At 37.5% G+C, this 17,339-nt stretch overlaps 1 protein-coding gene across 1 annotated transcript in view; it reads right to left on the bottom strand.

Moving 5' to 3' along the window:
- Positions 1–17,339, bottom strand: part of GRIN2B (glutamate ionotropic receptor NMDA type subunit 2B) — a 619,338-nt gene that overhangs the window by 251,520 nt on the left and 350,479 nt on the right. Inside the window, exon 3 of the mRNA XM_072653890.1 lies at positions 7,444–8,042. Coding sequence (XP_072509991.1) covers positions 7,444–8,042 — 599 coding nt within the window. The remainder of the gene's footprint in view (positions 1–7,443; positions 8,043–17,339) is intronic.

The following is a 17,339-nucleotide window of genomic DNA, read 5'->3' as shown; positions in this document are numbered from 1 at the left end:
ACTAGCTCCTTACCTATTGCCTACAAATATGCCCAGCTCTTCCTATCTTAAAAAGAAAATTCTTTACTTAACACTAAGATGACCTCTCCCCATCTCTCCACTTTTTCATAGTTGAACTCTAGAAAATGCTTCCTACATTTACAGTATCACAGATTTTGATGGAGAAGGATCCTTAGAGCCTACCTTGTTCATCTTCCTCATTTTCTAGATGAGGAAGTTGAAGGTCAGAGCAATCAAACCATGTCCTAGATTAAAGGAATTTTCTCCATGGAGTTCAGCTCTCCTGATTGATGCCTGCCTTTCCTGGATAGCTCCAGATACTACACTTCATTTCCCATTTTCTAACTGACTAGTTTAAATTATGCCCTTTTCTTTCCCCTTTCCCCTAACTATGCATTATCCCCAGATATGGAATCATGATCAGATCAGTTCTATCATTCTTCTTTGTTAGGACAGGCCAATCTACTCCACTTGGGCTCCATTCATCATCTGGGTCAATTTCCAGAACAAAGTGTTCCTCCTAGATCACCTCTCTGCTATGTATGTTTCCCTCTTCCATTAGAATGTAGTCTCCTTGAAGCCAAAGACTGTGTTTTCTTTTTATTCGCATCCTCATCATTTAACACTTTGGCACACAGTAAGAGCTTAATAAATGATTGCTTATCCTTTTTTCTTTCCCTCTTTTCTTTTTCTTCTCTCTCTCTCTCTCTTCCTCTATCTCTCCAGCCTACTCTAACCATTTGTTTTCTTTTATCTCTTTATTATCGTAAACATGTCTTTCTTTTTTTAAAAAATGCCTCACATACTCTTTCCACCAGTGCACATACATACAAATGCACACAGACACATTCAGTATTCCTCCCAACATAAGGCTCCCTTCTCCACACCCACAGACAAATTTAGAAACCTAGAAATGGACCAGAGAATGAAGTATTATCATAAAGGGAAAATCCATTTAGTTTTGGAAACATTGTATATTTGAAAATATGTATATGGTTTAAAAGAAAAGAAACAGAACTTTACTGAAATAACCACCATTTAATATGTCTACATTATCATAATACGGGAAATGGAAGAGAAATAAAGACTAAATATTCTTAAATAACCAAGTACTTTTCAAAGAGATGTTTCTCTTCTTTTCTTTCATTTCTTACCTTGCTGCCTCCCTCTTTCTGATGGTTTACTATGGTTTTTTTATTATTTCCCTTGATTTTTCTATCCTCTTCCATTCCATTTAGCAGACATTAAGCACAATATATGAAACTTTAGACTTGCACAGTAGATAAACTGAAGAGACCAGAGTATGGTGATTATCAAGGTAGACAAAGGATTCGGCATAGGGCTCCTTAAATAGTGAGCTACTTTGGTGCATCTGAAATAGGATTCAATTTATAAAAAAAAAAAAAAGACACGCAATGTTCCTATTCACTCATATGTAACATATCTATTACATAAAATGAGGTTTACCTGTAGTACACAGTCTTGCATATACCTAGCACTCAATAAATATTTAATAATAACTGTGAAATGGGTAATGGCCAAGCAGCTCTTGCCTACACTGTCTGAGAACTAATTGACTCAATCCCTCATTTATTTTTACACCTTTCAGCACTTTCCAGGCCAAGCAAAGTCAAATAGGCCTCCCATGGGAACAATCCCAGTTTGTAGTAGTTCTAAGAAGAGCAGAGCTGCCTCAAGATCCTAGAGCCCTTGTTTTCATGGTAGTTGTCTAAACAAGACCTTAACAAAACTCTTTTCATCCCTTCACAATACAACATGGTCCAACAAGCCTTCAAGTATGTGTATTCAGGATACAGAAAAGAAAGCCAAAACATTATGTGCTCTCAACAAGATGACATGGTAACATTCCACTGGGAAAGGGTGAGTTGGCAGCACTTGGTGGTAGAAATAACACACAAACGCCATGTATATGTGTGGTAGTTTAAGAAGGGAGAGTGGCTAAAACCAGCAGTTTAGTTTAGTTAAAATGCAGATTGTGGTGAAGGAAGTAATGTGTAATGAATCTGGAAAGTTAAGCTGGACTTATATTGCAAAGCAACTTTAAACGCCAAGCCTACACTTATTTTTTAAATCCTAGAGGCAATTGGGAGCCACTGAAGAAAGAGTGACATGTTCATACTTGTGCTTTGAGAACAGTTGATGGCTAAGTGGAGAAAAATTGAAGAGAAAAGAGAATGGAAGCAGGGAGATTAGGAAGTTATTGCAAAATAATCCAGTGGCAATGAGGGCTGGAATTAGGGTGATATCCACATGACTAAAGAGGTAGAAACTGATGAGAGAGAGAGATTGTGGAGGAAGTTTTAACAAAACTTGGCAACCATTAAATATGAACCTGGTTAACAAACTTTGTATACCTTTTGACCCAGCTATACCACTATTAGGCCTGTCCCACAGAAGTCAAAGAAAGAGGAAGATCCGTACATACAAAATATTTATAATAGAGCCAAAAACTTGAAACTAAGAGGCATCCTCATGTTGGGGAATGGCTAAACAAATTGTGCCTAACTATAATAGCATTTATGTGGTCATTTAAGGCTTGCAAAGCCTGTAGGAGTGTAATAGAATATTATTCTACCATAAAAAATGATAAAATGGAACTGATTTTCACTTTTCCAAAAGAAATTGGAAAGACATTTGTTGGCGTTTGTCCTTCCTTCTCAAAGAGGACCAATGACCTCAGGAAGGTGATGTCTTGACTTGCAGTTGACTTTAAGTGAGGCAGGGCTGTGCAAAGTCACCAGCCTCATTCTCTCCTTTGGAGCCCTCTGGGTTGAACTGATGGAGAATGAAGTGAGCAGAAGCAAGAAAAAAATTAATAAAGGGATTACCACATTGTTGAGAGAAAAACAACTTTGAAAACTATAGATCTCCCTGATCAACATATCCATTAGTCACAAGTCCAAAAGAATGAAGATGACACATGCCATTTACCTCCTTACAGAAAGGTGATGAATTTAAAATGCAGAGAGATATACATTTTCAGTCATGGCTAATGTGGGAATTTGTTTTGACAGACTATGCAGAAATGTATTGAGGGATTTATCATTCTTCAGTGGTGTAAGGAGGAGGGACAGAGGACTAAAAGAAAATACTTATTATTTGAAAAATTTAAAAAAATGAAAATTTCTATTGAGAGATGGAGAAGCAGAGGTCTGGAGTACTTCAAGGTTGCAAACTTGGATGACTAGAAGAATGAAGTGTCCTCAAAGCAAATAGGGAAGTAGGATGGGTTTGAGGGGATAGTGATTTACATTTTGGACACAATGAATTTGCTATGACTAATATGCTTAGTTGGAGATGTCCAACAGATGACTTGTAATGTGAGACTAGGGCTCAGGAAAGAGACCATTGTTAGATATGACAATCACCTGCAAAGAGAAGAAAGTTGAACCTATAGGAGCTGATGAATCTGTCAACAAAAAATGGGATGGCATAGAGAGAGAGAAGAAGGTCTAAGTCTGAAACATAGCCTGGGGATACCCATGATGAGGCAACAGAGTGTGGCTAGTTCTCTAACAAAGGAGAATGAATTAAATGATGAGATTCAAAGTCAGAAAACATGGTGTTGAGAAGTAAGTGAAAAAAGAAGAAATGAGGGAGAGGGAATAAGATAAGAGTGGCAGGCAGTTTTAAATGTAATCATAATGATTAATAATAACTAGCACCTATATAGTGCTTTAAGATTTGCAAAGTTCTTTACATGTTATCTCATTTGATCCTCACAAAAACTCTAAAAGGTATATATTATTATTATCCCCATCTTACAGATGAGAAAATTGAGGCACAGGGAAGTTAAGTGACTTGCCCAGAGTCATATCATCCTAGTTAAGACAGGATTCAAATGTAGGACTTCCTGATTCCAAGTGCCACTCGGCTGCCCAGGTAACAAGTACAATGCTATTATCAATTCAGAGCACTAGGGAGTTAGAAAATATTCAACATAAGAAATACATGAAACATGAATCGAATTAAGAATCAGATATCTTAAACAGATTCTTCCCTTTCTGCTAATTTGAAAGGAAGAGGTATAGAAAGAGGAGTATTGGGCTCATACCAAAAAGAGAGCCCTGAAGTAACTGGAAGATGCTCCTTCATCTGAGTGACATAAATAGACTTATACACAGTATTAGACAACACACTAGAGGAGAAAATAATCATTTGTTGGACCCCGAGGAAGTGATAAAGTGACAATATAGACAACATACCTACTAACAGCTCATAATTTTCCCCTAGCTCAAGGGGATAAAGATGATTCTGGGCATTTGACCTATTCATTTCCAAAACAGTTTCATATTATCTGACTTAAAGGTTCTTTCAGACCACCCTCAGGTTCTAATAAAAACTTTCACGTGGAGATAGATGGGATAAGAAATTTCTTATCATATTCAATCAAATTATACTCTCAGTGGGAAATCAAAGACTCAGCACGATTCGGGCAATGGTCCATTTTTGTACCATGTTCACTAAAAGGACACGAACAAATGTGCCTCATTTACCAACTCAAAGAGAAGTATTCAGACTTTCTTTATAACCATTGGTGACAGGCTACATCTGGTGAAATGTTCAAACATCACTGAGTCGACTTGGTAAAGCTACTGAGGCTTAAGGAACAAATTCAACCCATAAAGATTTTAGGTTAACGTAACATGTTGTTCCTTGGTCACGAAGAATGGAAATAGTGCAGCTTTAAAGGCCCTCTCACAGGATGAAGTAGCCATCATTTTTTTAAAAAAATCTTTAATCTTCTTGAGAAACAAAAGAAGTCAATCCCTTCAAGTACTCACCTGTATATTGGACTTGGAATTCATATAAAACCCATAAAATTTCATTTAACTCCACTTGCCCAAAATAATATAGGAAATACACATGGTTTGGTCAATTATTAGTGGACCTGATGAAGATGTAACAATGTGCCAACATCTGGCCTATAAACATATGTCAACAAAACTACTAATATTCTTAGCATGATAGGGAGGTTGCTTTCCCAGTATTGACTCCTGATGTCACCTGAACTTTGAAAGGCTCATTCTTGTTAGCCCAGAGATACCACAGTCTGAAGAGTGGTCCTGCCACTGTCACAGGCCCTTAGTGAAGAAAGGCATGCTTATAAACCAGCTGTTTGCAGCAGTTTTATCACGTTTATCTTTCTTGGCTTTTGGTTTGTTATTTAAAAGAGCACTAGTCACAATGCCCTGACCCCAGAAAGATTACAGTATTAATGGTTGGATCAGACAGTGTGAGTGGCAGCAGGTAGAGTCGCCTGATCTCCCTGCTCAGATATCAGGTGTCTGCAAAAGCATGATGTCTCTGCTTCTTTTGTCTCTTAGGTTTATTCTTTCCTGATCTTGGATGAATGGTCCAGAGACCAGGTTATAACCTCATGATCTCTGAAAGGTCAGAGGCACCATCAGGGATCCAGCAATGAGAACTAGTAGCAAAGTCTGCCAGTAGCCACAGTAGCTGAATCCACAGAGGAGCCAGGCCTGAAGAGCTAATTGCCTGACCCAGGCTAGGACTGAACCAACCCAGAAGTCAAAGCACCACATCCTGCAAGCAAAGGAATGACTTATCCATCAGTTACAGAACACCCAGAAGTGGACTTAGTGAGGACTCTTAAGAGAGAAAAAAACTAAAGAACTCCCAGGCTAGGAGTCACCTCCAATCACACATGTACATTCCCCATATATGTGTCTGGGTACTTTTGTGTTTCAGGTTTGAGCCTTTTCTCTTCAGGATTCTTGAGTATACACAGGGTGTCCCAAAGTTCTTAGTGAAACTTCATATTTAAATAGTTAAATTAAAATTTCAAACTGCAATAAGAATTCTGGGATACCCTGTTTAAGTATGATGGAGAATGTGCATGGGGTTGGGGGAGGAGAAAATGTTTTTTTATATCAACCAATTTCCCAAAGGAGAGTGTGCTCCCAGTTGGGAAAGGGGGATATTTTTGTACTTCTAGCCTTTATATACTTTTAATTAAATATGCCTTTGTGAAAGCCAACTGATGCCAGTTGGTTGATTAATAGTGAAGAGCATGTGGGGAGGGTACTTGTGAATGATAGTATTAGAAAGACCAACCTCTCAAGGGTTACGTTTGTGGCTGCCGTCTGTGGAACTGTCCTACCAACAGAAGTGAGAGCTGGGGAGAACAAGCCCACGGTAGGGGCTGGGTGAATCAAAAGGGAAAAGTAGCGTATCCAAAGACTTTGATCTCTGTTCTCAGAGGCTTTAGGATAGAAAAAAACAGTCTCACCATATCTGTAGGTTTTAACATAATATTCACATGATTCTCTTATGCTATTTGGTAACTTCTATGCTGGGATTTCCTACAGGATTATTTATTTGTATTTAATGAGAAACCAGTGTGTGTGTCTGTGTGTGTGTGTGTGTGTGTGTGTGTGTGTGTGTGTAAAATATTCTGAACCCAGACTGAGAGAAAAAAAGGGAGCCTAGAACAAAATCTATAGGAATTGAAAAAAAACCAGAATTATGTCATATTGGAAATCATAACTGAATAAGATAACTGTAGATTGCAATGAGGTATCAGATAAGATAGCTCATAGCCACCAAGGGCACCGTAATGAATTATTCTAACCTAGATATCCAATGATGGGGGAAGAATCTGACATGAGGTACAGATAGCATATGTGTTATGGAAACTTATCACTGACTATGCCACTATTCTAGGATAAGCACTGAATTATGGGCTTTTAGCTGGGGCAAAAAATCTAGTCCATTTGTATGGGGTGAATGAGCAGAAATAATGGAACCCAGCAGGACAGCAAGGACGCCACTCAACATAACCTGCATGATGTCTTACCTTTCAACAGTATAGCCTCTATAATACCTCACAATATTCCCAATATGATGTCACTGTAGTTTGTTTTCTATGTTGTAGGAGCTGATTCCAGGTGAAAGTGATCATAATCAGGACTTGCCTTGCTATAGTGAAAGCAGGCAACCCAATTGTCAAAAGCAACCAAGCAGGCTGCTCCCACTGTGGCCTGCTTTGGTGGGGGAAGTCCTGGCATCCCATATAATCCAGCCCATTTTGTGAGGGGAGAATACTGTTGGCATGCCCACAGACCTATGTATCACCTGCTCACCATTCACCCATCATATGTGGCATTCCAGAGGAAACAGTGGATTGGCCTTCTCTCGTCTCCTCCTACTTGGGGTATACTGCTACACCAACAACCAAGGACACTTGGAACAGAAACACAAAGAAGCACAATTTGGATCAGAATCACCCCCACCATTCATTGTTCTAGGCCCTCAGCCCAGTCACCAGCCTCCAACCCACTGCTACCTTGCTTGTCCTGCATTTCTCACTGTTTCTGAAATTCTACACCATTCAATTCACATTTTTGGAAACCCAGCCCTTCCTCCACCCTCTGATTTCATCTTGCTTCACACTCTTACCTATTTAGCATATTGGATTGGTAGATTCTTTTCTCATGGGTGTTGTAACAGCTGCTCTTAGGCTCAGGGATGAAGCTATGTTCAGATAGCATGTCAGAAGCAGCCGTAGTGATTATGGCGATCCCATCCCTCACCCTGGCAGGAAGGCCGTAATCCCACTCATCATATGATACAGAGATGAGCCCAGTGGGAAACTCTGAGGGCACAGTGTCTGTATCCCCTGCCACCAGACTAGGCACAATCCATGTATAGCCATATCCAGTTAACCCCACAGAGTTAGCCACTTCAAAGATATAAGTGGCTTCTTCCTTAGTGCAGTAAAGAAGAATGATGGGGCTCTGAAGCTTCTTCAGCTGGTTCTGGATCTTAGAATCCCCATCATCTAAGGACATGTCAAGCAGGAGGACTTCCTCTAACTCCCAACCCACGAAGCTATTTTCAATGGTGCTGCGGACTTTGTTGACAAAGTCTTGGTATCCAGGAAAGTAGGTGGTGACGATAGAAAAGATGTACCAGTCATACTCCTCCATGATGTTGAGCATTACAGACGCTTGCTGTTCAATGGATGGGCCAAATTGGAAAAACATGGAGGAGTCATCCTAAATGGGGCAAAAAAGAAAGAGAGAAATCAAATCCAAGAAATCAACATCAACTTGTGTGACAGGCATGGCAAGGGAGATAAAGTTGCAATGGCAGAAGGTGGAGAAATAAGAGGCTCTTATCCATAACCCTTTTATACCATGACTTTAAGACTAGGTATACTTAGATTGACAACTATATTAATGATACCCATACATGACAAAACTTTAACAATCTGAGACAATTTAATACTCCTTGAAAAGCAGCTATGATACTTCATCTAACTTTGAAATAATCCAAAATGACTTTTCACTATTTGACAGAAACCTACTACCATCACTGATCTAAAATATTTTTGAAAACAGATGGTCAGCAGATAGAGATGATCTGATAAACTTTCCTGAACTCTATCCTAGATCCATCCCTTATGAGTTACAAGGAAAGATAGAAAAGGAAGACATCATGCCTTACAACATATATATAAGTGTGATATCCTGGTCACTTGAAAGATTCTTTAAGCAGTGTGAATGCTGGATCAAGCCTTTACTGGTTTGTGGAAGCCAATTGTTAAATTTTCAGTATGATCAATTACTCCTTGGAACACAAATGCTTCAAAGTGAGGGTTGATTTATTGTTTTGTTGCTTTCTAGATTTTAAAATGTAATGGAGAAAAATGTTAACAATGCAGTTTAAACTTAAAAGTATGTCATCAGTACATTTTTTCAGTCAGTTGTTAAGCATTTACCAGAACAAATAAGTTTAAGTAGCTGCCACCAAGCAAATGGTACATAGATCTAGTGATTAGTGGACCGCTAATTCACAGTAGCGATGGGGCACCTAGGCATCACAGTGGATAGAGGGCCAAACCTGGAGTCAGGAAAACTGAACTAATCTTCCTGAGTTCAAATATGGCTTAAGATATACACGTACTAATTGTATGGCCCTGACAAGTCACTTCACCCTGTTTGCCTCAGTTTCCTCATCTGTAAAATGAGCTGGAGAAGGAAATGGCAAACCACTCCACCCTCTTTACCAAGAAACCCCCAAAGGGGGTTCATAAAGAGTCAGACACAACTGAAATATGTCTCAACAACACCAAATTGACATTATTTAGGTGTAGACCTCAGAAAAACAAAAGTAAATGCATGATCTCCTTATCGGCATATCCTCTACAAAGACTATAGCTGCATAGAACATAACAACACAGATTTTATCTTCTCCATACTTTTTACTTATAGCAAGGCTAAAAATAGTTAATAGCGATTGTTCAATTGTTCACTTGTGTCCAACTCTTTAGGACCCCAAGGACCATAGCACACCAATTTGATCCATGGGATTTTCTTGGCAAAAATACTTGAGTGGTTTGCCATTTCCTTCTCTGGTAAATTAAGGTAAACAAGGTTAAATGACTTGGCCAGGGTTACACAATTAGTGTTTGAGGTCACATTTGAATTCAGGTCTCCCCAACTCCAAGCCCAGATCTCTATTCACTGAGTGATCTGTTTCTATTAAACATGTGGATACCATCCATCAGATATCTTTATCAATATACCCAGTTACTATCTAGCTGCTTATTGACATTTAATTTATATCATCCCCAGTTACCCTGGCTTTTTTCTTGTCAACTTTGAGCATTCATCATTCAGTCTCTCTCAGTGAGGAGGTCTCCTTTGAAATTTACCAGCACAAACTGAACATGGCACACTGTTCAAAAATCTTGGGCCCTGACAATTATCTCTGCCTCTTTTTGTGATGCTCAAGGAATATGAGGTTTCACTGGTGTGGGTACCACTTCACCTAATGCAGATCACAGTACTCAGTCAGTCACCTTCCTGGGTTATTGATAAAAATGCATGACTATGGACATCCTTCAGTGCTCAGCTTCTCTGAGCTAGGGTGACCCTTGGATACAATACATATGGTCCATAACCCAGATGGAAGGAAGGGAGGCAGGAAGGAAGAAAGGAAGAATTTATTAAGCGCCGATTAGGTGCCAGGAACTATGCCAAGCATTTTACAAACATTATGCAACAACCCTGGGCACAAGAACCCTAAGACGTGTTTACTATTATGATCACCACTTTATGGTTGAAGAAACTGAGACAGACAGAAGCTAAAAGGTTAAAAATGACTTGACCATGGTCACACAACTAAGAAGTCTCTGAGGCTGGCTTCGAACTCAGGTCTTCCTGACTTTAGGTGCCATATTCTATCTATCTATGTATACCACCTTGCTGACTCAGTTAGGAGGTGCATACTTGCAATCTTATATTCTTGGTGAGATTTCCAAAGTTTGGGGTTTGCTGGCATATCCTTTGAATCACTGCCTTTTCATGAAAAAGTATCAGACTAGAACTCATTGCTGGGGGAAAAAATCTAAATCAAATCCACAAAACAATAGTTTCAATATGATTTCTCTGTCAGACCATGTTCATCTTTCTTCCTTGTTGTTTTATTTATATCCTCTGTCAGTTCAGGTCTGTCCTCCCCTCTCTCCAGTCATTATTGTTCAAAAACCTTTAATGGCTCCCTACTGCCTATAGAATGAAAAAGAATTTCCTTAGCCTTCTATATAAGCTTATATCATTTGGCTCTAACCTAACTTTCCAGTATTATTTAATATTGATCTGTTGCTAACCAATTATTACTCTCTCTCTCTCTCTCTCTCTCTCTCTCTCTCTCTCTCTCTCTCTCTCTCTCTCTCTCTCTCTCTCTCTCTTTCACACACACACACACACACACACACACACACACACACACACACACACTCACTCACTCACCTTTGTGATTTAAGCTGGCTATCCCCAAGACCTGGGGGTTTGCTAAAATACTCAGCTCTGAAGAGACACATCTTAGTCAACAATCATTTATTGAGTGTTTATTATGTCCCAGGGTCTGTGCTAAGCATACAAGAAAAAAAATAGCCCTTGCCCTAAGTAACCTTACAGATTAAAGGAAGTATATTATATTTTGTCATTCTACAATTTTATTGGAAAAACTATACTAAAAAAATTAGCATTTGATTTTTTCTTTGATCTAGAAATTTGTGTGCAGTTGCAGTTGAAAATTCAGTTTTGTGAAAGATAAAAATTAAACTCCTTTTTCATAAGTTTTCATTTCAATTTTCAAGTTAAAGTTTCAATCAGACTTTTTTTTCCACCATTCATCCTAAAATATGAGGCTCTATTTGAAGTAGATTTGTTTTCCATGGCCTTTTTCTATCATCTATTATGTTGGAATCAGGAGGAATTTCTGTGTTTGAATGTAATAGGAGGTACAGGAAGAAGCACTAAATATGAATGATTACAGAAACATAGGAAGACATCTGAATTGATGCAGAAAAGAAAGGAGACCAATATTTACAATGACTTCGATAACGTAAATAATAACAATTAAAATATAAATGAACTCATAATGACATGACCAATCTTGGTACTGGAAAAGCAATAGGGAAATGGACTTCTTTTCTCTCATTAAGAAATGAAAAACTAAAGAATGTTTCATATACTGTCAGATATGATCAATTTTTTGATTGGTTATGTTTAAATGTTTTTCTTTATTATAAATAATGGTTCAGTCTCCCTTTATTTTCAAAATTGGGGACAGTGCATGTACTATCCCACAGTACATGCACTGTGAGACTCAGTTGATGTGTTGGTTGGTTTTTCTAAACTGTCTTTTTCCTCTTTCTTTTTATTCTTTGTTAAAAAGAAAGGTGTACACTGGGTTCCTGATGAAATTGATTTTCAGTTCTTTCTACTGGGTAAGTGAATAACTAACTAGATTTCCCTTAATTCCTTCTCTTTCTCAGAAGAAACTTCAAGGAAGGTAGTGAGTTGGAAGGACAGAGTGTCTAATAAAAGGCAGATGCCTAATAAATTTCTAGTTGGGAAAGCAGCATAAACCTCACTTCTTTGAAAGATTTGTTTATTTTAATCCATGTGTATTGTCAGTTCTTGTTCTACTTTGTAAATATTTAATATTATTGACTTGGATGAAAAAAAACAGATTGAATATTGTTCTGGAAAAATTAAAACAAATTAATATGTAAAAAATAAGCAGAACTATATATATTCATATAAATCTTTTTTTTTTTTTTACTGTACTTAGTATGCATCATGCCTTCAAAGTAGATTATGGAAATTTTTGCAGTAAAAGGTGACGCCTTATTCAACATCTTCAAAGAAGGTTATCCTAGAGACCAAGTTCCTCATTTGAACTCATTCTTATCTCTTTGACTCTTTGCTTTCCAGTTTTTCCCTTTTTAAAGACAAATGTAAAATCATGTTCTTTCAAAGCATTAGCTAACAGCTTTTGTTCCTGTTTCCTGGAGGTGTGATTTAATCAGTTCTTTTCCTAATACAGATGCATCTTGAGTCACATAAAAAATTCCCCAAAGCTGAGAAATAGATCATAGAACCCCAGAAGTTGAGAGTTGGGACAGACCTTCGCAACCATTTAGTCCAAACCAAACTAAAATCAATCTTCATTATAATATGTCCATCAACTGATTGACTAAACCTTTAATTAAAGATCTCCAAGGACACAGCCCAATCCATTCTGAACAGCTCTTGAAGTTACAAAGTTTTTCCTGATTGCAGGCCTAAATTTGTGTCTACAAATTACACACATTCTCCTCCTCCTGGAGGTTCTGCCCTCTAGAGCCAAAGAGTACAAGTTGAACTCTACCTCCTCAGGGCAGTCCTTCAAATATTGAAATATGGCTATCATATCCCACCTTGAATATTCTCCTTTCCAGGCCAAAAAATGCCCAGGTGTTTCAACTGATCCCCTTATATTGTCTACTGAAGACCCTTTACCCTACTGGTTGCCTTTCTGTTCTTCAGCAGAGAATAATTGTACTATCATTTTGCTATTCCTGGAGGGAATCTCTTAATTCAGTTGAGATACTCACTGGCTACCATGTTACATTGCTCACTCATCCTGAACTTAAGGTTCCTCAAGATCCCTGGAAGGTTTTATTTTTCTTTTTTAATTCAATCTTATCTTCAGCTCTGAGATCTATCCCTCTTACTTCCCCCATCCCTATTGAGAAAGCATGTGCCAGGCACTGTGCTAAGCTCTTTTTGATTTCTCACAACCCCAAGAGGCAGGTGCTATTATTATTATTTTTGATTTTATATTATATAATTATTATTATTTTACAGATGAGGAAACTTAGATGAACAGAGGTTAAATCACTTGCCCAAGATCATAACAGCTAGTAATTTTCTGAGGCCACATTTGAACTCAGGTCTCCCTGACTCCTGGTCCAACATTCTGTCCACTGGTCACCTAGCTGCCTCGACAAAATCTATTATAAACATATATAGCCATGCAAAACAAATTTCTACGTTAGCCATGTCAAAAAAAGTCTTACTCTTCACTTTGAGTCCATCACCTCTTTATTTAGAGTTGGGCAGCGTGTTTCATCATGAATTGGAGCTGGACTTCACTCAAACATGCAATTGTTTTTCTGTTAGTTTTCAGTCATGTGACTCCATTTGGGGTTTTCTTGGCAAAGACACTGAAATGGTTTGTCATTTCCTTCTCTAGTTAATTTTACAGATTCAAAAACTGAGGCAAACAGGGTTAAGTTACTCGCCAGAGCCAATAAATAGTTATTAAATAAATAAGTAGTTACAGAGTCAATAAATGTCTGAGGCCAGATGTGAAAGCATGAAAATGAGTTTTCCTAACTCTCAGCTCATTACTCTATCCATTGCACCACCTAGTTGCCCTGGACTTGCAGTACAGTCATTATTCTCTCCATCATTCATCAGCCTTATGCAAATACTGCCAGCATGAAACTTAGGTGGCACATATTTAATTCCATCTTATTAGATTCAGCCCAGTGTTCTAGCCTGTCAACCTCTTTGTGGATTCTGACTTTGTCATTTACCATTAGCATTGTGTCCCAGGTTTGTGTCCTCTTCAAATGTGATGATCACTCCTTCTATACTTTCATTCAAGTCATTGATAAAAATGCTCAACTCCCCAGGACTAAGAACAGATTCCCTAGCATACTCCACTAGAGAGCTCCTTCCAGGCTTGTGCTGAACCATTCACTTGTTGAGTCTGCCCATTCAACCAACAATGAATTTAACTGTTTATATATTAATCTATATGTCTACAACTGCTCCACAAGAAAAGTATGAGAAACTTAAAAAAAATCTTGCTAAACCTAAGTTGTCTTTATTCACAGCATTCTCTTCTGTTCTAGTTTAGTAATCCTTTCAAAAAAAGAAACAAGGTTAATCTTGTATGATCTGCTCTAGATGAAGCCATGCTAGTTCTTTGTAATCACTGCTTCCCTTTTTAGATGTTTGCCCACTGTCTCTTTGTGATCCATTCTAGAATTTTCCCAGGCCTCAAAGTCAAGCTCATTGGCCAATAATGGACAATCTCTGTTTTCTTCTCATATTTGAAAATGTAGATTTCAGTCTTGGATAACACCATAATATTTTAAACCAAGAATCTGCTTTGGTGTTTTTTTGATAGATTACAATCACAATTGTGAATTGTTTTGCTTAGATAATTACTTCTTTTGATGTCGGGAAAATGTCTAGACTGCATAAACTCTTACAAGAAAGTTTGTTGAACTGAACTGTTGGTTCATATATATTTTTGATTTTCCCTCTTCTTTCTTCTAAATTTTTAAAAATTCCATTTAAATGACAAGGACATGGTTTTAAATAAAATAATGCTGTTATTTTCTTATAAGGATATATCACTGTTATGATTGTAGCTGAAATCTATATTGTACTACTTACAAAGTTCATGATATATTTATCTTACTGGATTGTCACAACCATCCTGTTAGATAATATGAGTACCATGATTCCTATTTTACAGGTGGGGAAATTGAAATCCAAAGAGGTTAAGGGACTTATCTAAGATCACACACACCTAATAAGTGTCAGAACTGTGAAGGAACCTTATTTAAAGACTTCTTGTGACACAAAATATTGAAATGTAGCACAAAATGAGAAAAGTCAACTGCTACAGGGACAACTGCTGCAATGATTTTGCCATGCATACCCACTATAAAGTGTTTCTCCATAGAACTACTCTGTGTACACTATTGGGAGGTATAGTACAGTAGATAGAACACTGGGAATAGATCTGAAGATCCGAGTTCAAATTTTTGCTTTCCTCCACTGAAGCATTGTGCTATAGACTTAGAGTTTGGAATACCTGAATTCAATCCCTTTTTCTGCTCTTTTCACTTACAAAGGTAACCATATCATTTCCCAACAGTTGCACTCCTTGCATTTGACTTCACCATCATCCTTCTCCTAGGAAAATCCCATCACCAGAAAACTCATCACTCTGGAGACTGCATTAACTTTGGTAATCACACACATCATCAGTACCCTTAGTGGCCTCTGTCCCCTGATTGTTGGAGGAAAGAGAAAAAAAATCTTCCCAAAATTTCTATTTAAAAAGAGCTCAGAAGGCTCACAGCCCAAACATTTTCTACCAGCTGCACCCTTTGTATTCTCTTCCACCATCATCATATCCTTATGAGGTACCTTCTCTCTTTCATTCCCTTTCTCCCCGCTTTTATTTTTTGCTTCCTTCTGTGTTAGCTCCTATCAACAAAACCTAGCAGGAAGACATAGAAAGAGAAATTATATTTAAAATAACTGCAGACAGTATAAAATACTGGGGAGTCTACTTGCTAAAACAAACCCAGGGACTATATGAACACAATCACAAAACATTTTTCACACAAAGAAAGATAAATCTAAATAACTGGGGAAATATCAATTGTTCATGGGTAGGTTGAGTCAATATAATAAAAATGACAGTTCTATCTAAATTAATTTAATTACTCAGCACCATACCAATAAAAATATCAAGAGCTGGGAAAAAATAATAACAAAAATGATTTAGAAAAACAAATAATCAAGATTATTGAGGCAATCAATGGGGAAAATGTGAATCAAGGCAGTCTAGCAATACTAGATTTCAAACTATATTACAAACAGATAATCATGGAAACAGTCTGGTACTGGCTGAGAAATACAGTGGTAGGTCAGTGGAATGAATTAGGCACATGATGTCAAGTGCTTGATAAATCCAAAGATCCAAACTTTTGGTGTTAGACTCATCATTTGATGAGAATTGCTGGGAAAATTGATAATCAGTTTGGCAGAAATTAGCATAGACCAGCCTCTCATCATATACCAAAATAATGTCTGAATGGGCAAATAATTTAGACATAAAGGGTGATATCATAAGTAAATTAGGCAAAAATGGAAAACAACCCATCAGATCTATGAATAAATGAATAGTTTATGATCAAGTGAGATAGGATCACAGGAAGTAAAATTTGTAATTTTGATTACATGAAATTAAAAATGTTTTGAAAAAACAAAACCAATGAAGCCTAAATTAAAAGGAAAGCAGGAAACAGGAATAAGATTTTTCCAGCAAGTTTCTCTAATAAAAGCCTCATTTCTCAAATATACAGGAAACTGGGCAAAATTTGTAAAAAATAAGAGCGATTTATTAATTGATAAAATAGACAAAGGATATTATTCAGGCAGTTTTCAGAAGAAATCAAAGCTATCAACAGTCACATAAAATTCTCTAAATCACTATTGATTAAAGAAATGCAAATTAAAATAGCTTTGAGACACCACCACATACCTATCAGATTGGCTAAGATAACAGAAAAAGAAAATGATAAATATTGGAGTGGATGCCAGGAAGAAAAGGGACACTAAAGAATGGCTGGTAGAATTGTGAACTAGTCCAGCCATTCTGGAGAACAGTTCGGAACTATGCACAGCCCTTGAACCAGCAAACCACTACACTAGGTCTATATCCCAAAGCAATCAAAGAAAAGGGAAAAGGACTTCTATATACAAAAAATTTACAGCAGCTCTTTTTGAGGTGGCAAAGAGTTGCAAATTGAGGGGTTGCTCAATGACTGCACAAGTGGTGGTGTATGGCTGTGATGGAATATCATTGTGCTATAAGAAATGACAAGCAGGATGGTTTCACAAAAACCTGTAAAGAATTATAGGAACTGATGCAAAATGAAGTGAGTAGAACATGGTAAACGCAGTTAACAGCACTATTGTAACAATGATCACCTAAAAGGCTTAGCTACTCTGATCAATACAATGATCCAAGACCATTCCAAAAAACCTGTGATGAAAAATGCTATCCACCTCCAGAAAGAGAATTTAAAAACTCTGAGGACAAACTCAAGCATACTTTTTTCATATTCTTTATGCTTCCTGCTTTTATTGCTTGCGTTTTTTTCAATATGACTAATAAGGAAAGATGTTTTGCATGACTTC

The sequence above is a fragment of the Notamacropus eugenii genome, chromosome 3 (assembly GCF_028372415.1).
Source record: "Notamacropus eugenii isolate mMacEug1 chromosome 3, mMacEug1.pri_v2, whole genome shotgun sequence".
Lineage (NCBI taxonomy): Eukaryota > Metazoa > Chordata > Mammalia > Diprotodontia > Macropodidae > Notamacropus > Notamacropus eugenii.
This window is presented reverse-complemented; position numbering and strand designations above follow the sequence as displayed.